This window comes from Argentina silus (genome assembly GCF_951799395.1).
Source record: "Argentina silus genome assembly, chromosome: 3".
Taxonomy (NCBI): Eukaryota; Metazoa; Chordata; class Actinopteri; order Argentiniformes; family Argentinidae; genus Argentina; species Argentina silus.
The window spans coordinates 5,975,462-5,985,461 of NC_139657.1; the positions used below are offsets into that span (position 1 = coordinate 5,975,462).

The following is a 10,000-nucleotide window of genomic DNA, read 5'->3' on the forward strand; positions in this document are numbered from 1 at the left end:
ATCATATTAAGCTGTATTCAAACAATTTTCCTCTAACTACAAGGGATAAGAGACCTGCTTTTTATTGAGTTTTGTTTTATTATATATATTTTTTGAACTGCATTCTAGCTTGTATCAAATGACATTTTCCTTTTCTCCTTTTGGTTTTTGTTTACTTTGCGGGTCTCATGTTGTATGTCATTAAGGAAGAAAAACAAACAAAAAATTAAAATAAAAGAAAGATTTTGTACAGTGAGTTAAGAGCTGTTTGTGTGTGTTATTCACTTGTTACCTCAATTTTGCATCCAGGTTAGTGATCCTTATGGATCCAGTGAGTTAGACCCTTACAATACAAAGCAATTTGTGGCAAAGTGAAAAGCGCTACATGACCACGATGACGTGTGTGAGGAAAGGACAAGCTACTTTTCTATCTAACTGGCTTGGTAGAATAACAAGAATATCAAGTAACACGTTTATTGTCCAAGCAAAATAGTATTTCACCAAGTGTCTAGGAAGTAGGAGGCAATGGGTTGTCTCTAGACAGGCCACTTTTATCTCCACCTGCAGTACACCTGGAAATCAGTTGATCGGTGGAGGTAGGAGATATAGATCTTCAAAAAAGACCTCTAAAACCTGTCTCCTTCCCAGGCTGATCTAGTGCCTGCTGTAAATCCACCTAGTTCCCTCTGTGGGGCGGCAATGTAGAACTAACCCATGTTTGAACACCCTCCAATGGAGGGGAAGAACACACGATTATCCAGTGGTCTGATCTCTGGCTTATCCAGCGGCTGCAACATAGAGATGTATTGTCTAGAACAGACATGACTCTCCCCTGGGATCTGGCTATTAGATAGCCAACACAAGTGCTGCTGATTCCATTTTCAAGGGTCCAGTCGGTCCAGTATGCAGTATGCTATCTGAGAGAAACATAGCCCCCTAGTGGTATCTAAGGACGTTAACACTCAGTCAGGACTCGTTCAGATGTACTAGTTCATACTGTAGTAGGTCATTGACAAAGGGATAATGATGGACGGTGGATGAAGGCCAGAGCTTAAGTTGGGCTTATACACACATACCTCAAATGTTCTACTGCTATATCAACTGTTCTGGACTGCGATATATATATATATATATATATATTAATGATACTACACAATGAACACTGGTACTGGACAACTAAAATGAGTAACGACACAATAAGTACTACGCGAAAGGCCAAAGATCAATGTTTACAAATAAAGAGCTATGTTCTTCAGTGTCATCAAAGTGAAAGGGTGAACCGATCAGCGATAACACCAGTCACCCGCAGGCCGAAAATAGACACTTTTCCTTTGTAGCAACGTCATAGCTTACGGCTGTCAAATCCAAATGACGACGGCAATGATGGCACGTTTTAGGGAACTCCTACTCATTATTCCAGTCACCTAATGACTACACGGTAGTAGCTGCGTTAGACACAGGAGCCAGCCCATACAGCCACTCCCTCTATCCAAGTGCATTACCGTGGAATTCAGGTTCCCACTAAAGTGTGCTGAGGTGAACGTGAATGACACTGTGTAGGTGTGGTCAGGGTGTCTGTCTGCCAAGAGAAAGAGAGAGAGAGAGAAAGAGAGAGTGGGAAGAAAAAAGTGATGACGTTTTTGGAAAGGGGGAAAGGTAGAAACCACCTGGCTCAACATTCAGAAGTTATAGAACGTTCCGGATAGAAATGTGCTGTGTGTAAAACAGGGAGAAAAGTGTCTGTCATGTGGACAATAGGGTGTCACATGAGCTCTATTAATTACAGTTTTACCTGCAGTGTTTTGAACACTTCACCTCATTGAATACATACAGCTAGGTCCCTGTGCAGAGAGAGAGAGAGAGAGAGAGAGAGAGAGAGAGAGAGAGAGAGAGAGAGAGAGAGAGAGAGAGAGAGAGAGAGAGAGAGAGAGAGAGAGAGAGAGAGAGAGAGAGAGAGAGAGAGCCCTCAGGCTATGTAAGGAGAGCCTGCATGGCTGTGTTACTGAGAGAAGGAGTAAACAAGACAAATTACCTCAATATAAAGAGAGAGGGAGGAGAGACACAGAGAGGGAGGGACTGCTAAATTGGGAGGAGACCAGGGAGTGGGAGGGAGAGCTGTGACATCACTGAGCATTCAGCTTATGCAGAGCTCTCTTGCCCGATTGGCCAAGAGCTGTGTCAGTCATCTCGCGTCCTCCTCGGCTGTGGCAAGTTCAGAAATGAGAGGGAGGGGGAGAGGGAGGTACTCTTGCACAGCTCTCTCTCTCTCTTGCTTTTCTTCAGAAAAAACTGAAACAGGGCAAGACTCGTAAAAGAAAGCCCCACCAGCCTCTCTCTCTCTCTCCCTGACTCTCACAGTTTCCTGCTCAAGGAAGCCATTTTGTTGTTCAGTCTGGAGACCAGGACAACAAACTTTGAGTTGTTTTTGTTTTTCATCTCCTGCCTCTGAGAGCTCCCTGTAAAAGTTTGGACTTTCTCCTCTGCAGACCAACTTCTTCAGAAGAGAGGGAGGAGGAAGTGTAAGGAGGGGGTGGAGGAGGAGGAGGAGGACGAAAGGTAGGAGAGGAGGGGGGACAGTTTTTTTTCTCTCTCTTTTAAGAGTTTCTCACACTCATTGCTCACACTGGCCTGTCTAGTGAAAGAAGAAGTGTGAGAACGGATCACTAAAAGAGTGAGAAAGAGAGTGAAAGAAACGAAAGAGAGAAAGAGAGGAAGCAAGGAGCGCCACTTCCTGGATAGGGATCTCTTCCTTGCTCCTCTGGGAAGGGGTGGACACAGGACAGAGAAGAGTAAGGAATCCCTGTGTCGGTGTGGGTGTGGGTGTGTGCGCGCGTGTGTGTCCGTGCACAGATCATCGTGTCCACAAACCAGACTCCTACTCTGTGAGAATTTGACAGAGAGAGAGAGAGAGAGAGAGTGTGTGTGTGTGTGTGTGTGTGTTGTGAGCTCCAAGCCAGTGGCTGTCAGGCATGGCCAACGCCAGCCCCTGCATGTCGTCGGGACCCTTGTCCCAGCAGGTCTTCTTCCCCCCGGGGGGCCCTTCTCCCCCAGGCTCTGTGGTGATGCAGCAGGGTACCCCAGTGGCCATGCCTCCCACCCCTACTCACGGCTTCCCTCCTTTGGACCTGGGGGCCGGGCCGATCCCTGGAGGGGCCGGCATCATGTCCCCTCTGCCCCCTACACCAGCGGGGGTATCCTTCATCATCCAGATCGGGCTGACCAGGGAGTCGGTGTTGCTGCCTCAAACTGCTGACCTAGCTTACGTCAAACAGATTGCCTGCTCCATCGTGGATACCAAGGTGAGACTTCACTTCATGAAGTGTGTGTGTGTGTGTGTGTGTCTGTCTGTCTGTCTGTCTGTCTGTCTGTCTGTCTGTCTGTGTATGTGTGTGTCTGTGTGTGTCTGTGTGTGTCTGTGTTTGTGCTGGAGGGATATGTTTGTTTCTGTAGCTGTTGTGTAATTGTTGATTGTGGATAAGAGCTTAAATCATGCCGCATCAGATCGGAAAGCACTGCTTTTTTGATAAAATCTGTCATTCTTCTTTCCTCTATCTGTGTCTGAGCTGTCACTGAGATGATGAATTATGGTTGTGGCTGTTCTACAAGCAACCCTCTAATTACTGTGCCACTGGTTCTCACACTGAACAGTGTGTTCAGTCATGTTTCATAAACCCACAACTTTGACCAACCACAAGTGTTTCATCCAAGACGGTTTCATGGTATCTAGTGATGAAAATGCTGATCGCTCAACTCACATCATAGGTGTCTCATAAGGTTTGCATCAACAACTGCTTGCGCTTCATTTTACAGTATTTAGTAATTACATGGTAAAATGGAGAATACTGTAACGACCCTGTGTAAGGCCCGTTAGCAGCTCCGCCAAGGGAGTTAACTCTCTTGGTGTTGTGGCTAGCGCGGCCGGTTTGTAAGCGGAAGGTTGCGAGTTCGATACCCGCTTAAGGCAAGCTGCTCTGCCCCGCCGTTCGTTACATTGGTGTCAGAAGTGGGATGGCGCCCGTGAGGCCATCGGAGAGGCGTGTCCACGTGAGAGACTTGTATAGTGAAGCGTGAGGGCACGCTCTCCCGAACGGAGGGGATAGTGTAACGACCCTGTGTAAGGCCCGTTAGCAGCTCCGCCAAGGGAGTTAACTCTCTTGGTGTTGTGGCTAGCGCGGCCGGTTTGTAAGCGGAAGGTTGCGAGTTCGATACCCGCTTAAGGCAAGCTGCTCTGCCCCGCCGTTCGTTACAATACTCAATGCCTATTGGAAATAAGAATGTCTGAATAGGACCTGCAAACACTACAACCGTCACAGCTAGCTAGGCCTTGCATAAACTGTGAATAAAATAGACATCTGAAACATTATATATCGTAATAACAGTCCAGTATGATTTAACATCCCCCAGCCTGACTCTGATCACCCTGATCGAGCCAGCCGGAGGAGGAGTTGTACAGTCTTATTGCGGCAGGCAGAAAAGCAGCTAGATCTTCTATAGAAGCTGGAACATTTTACATACTGATAGTTGATGGCGTGTAATGACAATTTCACCAAATGATAATAAGAAGAAATCTGTAACGGTGCTGTCAGGTCAGTGTTTTGGGCCAGTTACTCCAAGGGAGGCATGCAGGCAGGCGAGGCAGGCAGGGCCTGGACTTGGCCCCCTCTTTATGAACTCTGGTCCCATAAAACCAGTCAGTAGCCCCTTTAGCCAGGACAAGCTCTCCATTGTCCACTGTCTCTGCCTAGCCCCCTAGCATGGCCTGGCCTGGCTGGTAGGAGCTTTGTATTTAGGGGATTTTAGGATTGGCCCAGTGTGTGTGTGTGTGTGTGTGTGTGTGTGTGTGTGTGTGTGTGTGTGTGTGTGTGCGTGTGCGTGTGCGTGTGTGTTTGTGTGTGTGTCCTGTATGTGTGTTAGGGGTGTTTGGCACGGTTGCTCTCTCTCCCCCATCATTCCCTCCGGGCGTCCTACCGGCTCTCCCATCCGCCTCAGAAAGGGTGAGTCACCCCAGCTCCAGCTCCAGCTCCGTGTTTATGCACCAGTGTTCCATTGACACATTTTTCCATTCATTTCAGAGCTTGCAGTATGTAGCAACACACACACGCACACACACACGCACATACACACACACACACACACACACACACACACACACACGCATACACTCTCTCTCTCTCTCTCTCTCTCCTACCCCAACCCAATCCCAGTCCGTCCAGCAGCCAGGTCTGTCTCCCTTCACCCACGACAGAGCAGTCCCAGTTCTACTGTTTTGTTCCTCTCCCCTTATTCCTTACCTCCTCCCCCTCTCTCCTTATTCCTTACCTCCTCCCCCTCTCTCCTTCCTTTCTCTGTCCTCTCTCGTCCTTGCCCCCTCTCTCCTCTCCTCTCCACTCTTCTCCCTCTCCCCTCTCTCCTCTCTTCTACACTCTTCTCCCTCTCCCCTCTCTCCTCTCTCCTCCCCCTCTTTCCCCTCCACCTCCTCCTCCCTCCCCTCCCCTCCCCCCCCCCCTACCTCCGTCGCTCCTCTACCTGTTCCCGTCCCTGCTTGCTACAGTGGAGGCTGGTGGAGGGAGAAAAAAAAAAAAGCTCACATGTTTAACACCATTCCTCGTTTCATTCCACACATTACATTGAGCCCGTCCTCCGATTCCTGCCTCCACCAGCCTCCCCTGTTGGCCCGTCCATTGTCCGAGGGATAAAGAGGGAGGAAACAAGGCCTGTTTCCTCTTCCTCTCTCCGAGTCCGGGAGCGATGTGCCCTAACCCCCCCCCCCCCACACACACACACAATCCACCTACACCCAACCAACCCCACCCTCTTCTTCTGACAGGCTTTTCCCCAGCCCCCGCCCCCTGCTCTAGGGATGGGTGGAGAGGCAGGAGGAATTCACTACTTATTCACTGCTTACTACTCTGTATTTCTTCTCTCCTCATTGTCTCTGAACAATGGTGGCTTTAATCAACCCTCCGCCACTCCCTGTGGGGTGATGATGATGATGATGATGACTCATAGCTGTGGAGATAACCCTACTTCCCCATCGGCCAGATGCTAACATGGGCTTCCCAGCCAATCAGGTTAGGTTTGGGTTAAGGATCAGCAACAGTTGATATGGTTTTCGCGACTGTCTTCATAATTAGCTATGGTAGAAGTCCCCCTGTCCTCTTACTGGAACGCAAGGGGTAATGAGGCTCTTATCTATCTGTGTGTGTGTGTGTGTGTGTGTGTGTGTGTGTGTGTGTGTGTGTGTGTGTGTGTGTGTGTGTGTGTGTGACACAGACAGCCTACTTGCACACAGGGAATTTTGCGCAGAATTTGTCTTTGTATTCCCTCTGGAGAGCCTCATTGTTCCCAGCTGAAAAGATGAGTAGGGAGTGTGCGTGCGTGCGTGCGTGCTCCAGTCGCCTGGATGTCTGTTCCTCAGTCTTTCCTGTCACCTAGTCAAGTCTGCCTCTGCCAAGAGGTGTGTCTGTTTAATGGATCCTCACCTCTCAGACCAACAACCTGTTTGATCCTGTTACTAATTGGGGGTGTGTGTGTGTGTGTGTGTGTGTGAGTGTGTGTGTGTGTGTGTGTGTGTGTGAGTGTGTGTGAGTGTGTGTGAGTGTGTGTGTGTGTGTTATGATGGCTGCGTGCGTGACTGAGTGTATATGTATGCATATGTTGGAACTATTGGTTGTTTGTGTTTGAGTCTGAGAGGGTAGGAAGGTCAGACGGATGAGAGAGAGAGAGAGACAGAGAGAGAGAGAGAGAGAGAGACAGAGAGACAGAGAGAGAGACAGAGAGAGAGACAGACAGACAGACAGACAGACAGACAGACAGACAGACAGACAGACAGAGAGAGAGAGAGATTGTTATGTGGAGGGGAAATGAAAGTGTGAGGGAGTGTCATTGAAATTAGAGAGACTGAAGTGGGGAATTGTACTGTACACAGGAAGAGCTCTAGTGGGTTGGGCAGGTGGGCCATATCACACACAAGCACACACACACACACACACACACACACACACACACACACACACACACACACAGCTGCAGCTGAGAGTCCCTGGCCTGGCCATTGTTTCTACCTCCGTTCTGAAATGGGCCATGCCTTTATCTCTCTTTCCCTGGAGGAGCCGGGCCTGGAAACGTGATCACACACACACCACCTCCTGTTTACAGTAGCTCTCTCTCTCTCTCACACACACACACACACACACACACACACACACACACACACACACACACACACACACAGGCACGTACTGTAGTGTAACATTAAGACCTGATGATGCTGATAAAGGCCCAGTCTGTTGTCCCCTGGAAGACCATAGTGTACAATTCAATGCTGTTGGAAATGAGGGCTCTAAGTATTGCACTTACTGAACTGATCTGATTTCATAGATTGGATCTACTTGAAAAAACCCTCTAATGTTGGATATGTATTGTATGTGCCTCGGGATCAGAATATTGGTTTACCGACCCTGCTTATTCGTTCCAAATCCTTTGTTAGTGGATGAATCAGTTGAGTCATTAGTGATTCATTAGTGAAACAGAGAGAGAGGCACACTAACACTGTGGCTCAGACAAGCATCAGCATGGCTGCCCAGTGACATAAGACACACTTTTTCCAAGTCTAGGGTTGAATAGATGAGTGGTCTCAGTGACCACATAGCCTTAACCCTGTGGTGACCATATATTCTGAACCCTACGAAGACTGCACAGCCTATACCGTATCTTGACCGTATATCCGGAACCGTATGATGACAGCGCAGCCTGAAACATACAGTAAATCAACCTCATAGCCTGAATCTAAAGGAAATGGTGTCAAATATCAATGGTAGCAGTAGTTCCGTATCCCAAACCCCCTGCACCCTTCCTCTCTCTTCCTCTCTTCCTCTCTCTCCTTCTCTTCCTCTCTTCCTCTCTCTCCCTCTCTTCCTCTCTCTCCCTCTCTTCCTCTCCTCCTCTGTCGTTCATTTGCATCATAGCGGAGCAGCTTTGCATGAACCGGCCCGGTGTTTCCTGGCTGGTGCCCCTGTGTTCACTAGGCTGTATGCTCCTCCATTTGACTATTCAAAACACCACCACGATCATGTCCACAATGTCAATGAGACAGGGAGGGAGAGAGAGAGAGAGAGAGGGAGAGAGAGAGAGAGAGAGAGAGAGAGAGAGAGAGAGAGAGAGAGAGAGAGAGAGAGAGAGAGAGAGAGAAAGGGAGAGAGAGAGGAGGGAGAAAGAGGACAGAGAGGGAGAGAGAAGCATTTGATTCCGAGCGACCGTTGGGACATAACCTGTATTCTACAGTCTGACAGCGGCAGCTTTGTATGGAAATGATAAGAAATTACCACATATACTGTGTCAAAGATGAATCTGGTTTTGACTGATTTATTGTAGGCTAATAATGTTGATATAACGTCGGTTGGTATTTGTACCAGTACGGTATATATTCAGCTCTGTCGAAACCCAGGCTTGAGCAGCCATTGGCCAAAAGTGGTGGGGATGAAACAGAATGACCGTGGGTCTCCAACACGCGTGGAGCGGGTGTGCTCCGTGGTGAAAGCAAATAAACGCCCAGGCTACGAAAAAATACGTTTTACGGTTTTCTATTTTCACACAAGTTGTTCTTCATTTTCACTCCAGACCCTTGCATTCCTCCACCCATTCGGAGGGACCTTATGATACTAATCCAATGATTAGTGTTTGTTAAGGGCCGTTTTTTATTTTTTATTTTTTTTACTGTAATCCAATTTTAAGCAGCGGCATTTGGTTGCAGGTCACTCTGCAACGCATTCGTACCAGCTGGTCGGACTCACAGACTCGCGGAATTCCTTCTCATTTTCAAAGCAGGAGAACACACAGGGCTCTTTCAGGGCAAGTTTCAGAGATCAAGGTCGGGCCCACACACACGTATGCGCTGCTAGTCGCTCTCCAAGCTAGCCACTGCATTCTGTCTCTTTGGGTGACGACAACACTCTCACCAAGGTTTTTACGGCAACTCTCACCCCACTTGTTTTGGGATGCAGACCCTGAGAGGGTTTTCCTGTCATGAATGTTGCAGCCTTATGTTTACCAGAGGAAAGCTCTGTGTGTTGTGTTTCTGACGGCCCTTTTTTATGACGTCACAGGTGGCAACAGTTACCAGGGGCAGAAGTGGACACACAGAGGATTGTGGGTGCTTTGATAGTGTGACTGCCACTGCCACTGCCACTGCCACTGCCACTGCCACACACACACACACACACACACACACACGCACACACACACACACGGTTATCATGCCACTATATGGGCAATAAGGTTAGAGGTACAGGCATGTCATAAATGAAGCTGCCACTGCAGTGACTGTCATAAAAACAGATTTACTGACTGAGATGTCCACATGGACAGCAGAAGGATTCAGTAACACCAATGCTGTTTATTTTGTATGAGAGAATCTTTGAATGAAATCTTTGAGGGAATCTGAGGGCAACACTAAAGAGCCTCTGATTGATCAGCTGTTACATGTAGATATTATACACCAGTGGAGGTCGGTGGAGGTAGAAATCAGAGGACATGGCATCAAACATGTGTGTTCCATTCCATGCATTACAATGAGCCCGTCCTCTGATTTCTGCCTCCACCGGCCTCCCCTGTTATACATGTTATTCTGGATATTGCTGCATGTTATGCTGGCAGCACCATAAGGTTAATGATGGGAGCAGGGTTTTAGAGTGGGGGGTTTTAGTCCCAGACTGTTTAGGGGAAGACTGGGGGACAATGGGCCAGTGTGAGGTTTGCTTGGATGGGATCGCCATGAGGCCTCTAGACCCCTGCAACTGGGGATTGGGAGGGAGAGTGTCCGCCAGGCTGGCCCAGCAGGGACTGAGGTGGGAGGGAATGTGGGGGTGGGTGAGGGGTTAGCTGTGTGTGTGTGTGTGTGTGTGTGTGTGTGGGAGAGGGGGGGGGGTTGTGGGTGTGGGTGGGTGGCTAGAGATGTTACCTCAGTAGGTAAACACATGACATCAGGCGGAGAGGACTCTGGCAGTGGAGACAGAGCAAAGAG

The 10,000-nt window shown here is 48.6% G+C and overlaps 2 protein-coding genes across 3 annotated transcripts in view; both read left to right on the forward strand.

The window, feature by feature from the left end:
- Positions 1-235, forward strand: part of strn4 (striatin, calmodulin binding protein 4) — a 19,873-nt gene extending 19,638 nt beyond the window's left edge. The window contains exon 18 of the mRNA XM_083667106.1: positions 1-235. This exon is cut by the window's left edge and continues 3,484 nt beyond it. The gene's annotated coding sequence lies outside the window, so the exon portion shown is untranslated.
- Positions 236-2,280: 2,045 nt separating this feature from the next.
- Positions 2,281-10,000, forward strand: part of prkd2 (protein kinase D2) — a 35,032-nt gene continuing 27,312 nt past the window's right edge. For both annotated transcript variants that reach the window (XM_083667331.1, XM_083667332.1), the window contains exon 1: positions 2,281-3,278. In XM_083667331.1, the coding sequence (XP_083523457.1) occupies positions 2,949-3,278 (330 nt within the window). In that variant the 5' untranslated portion in view covers positions 2,281-2,948. The remainder of the gene's footprint in view (positions 3,279-10,000) is intronic.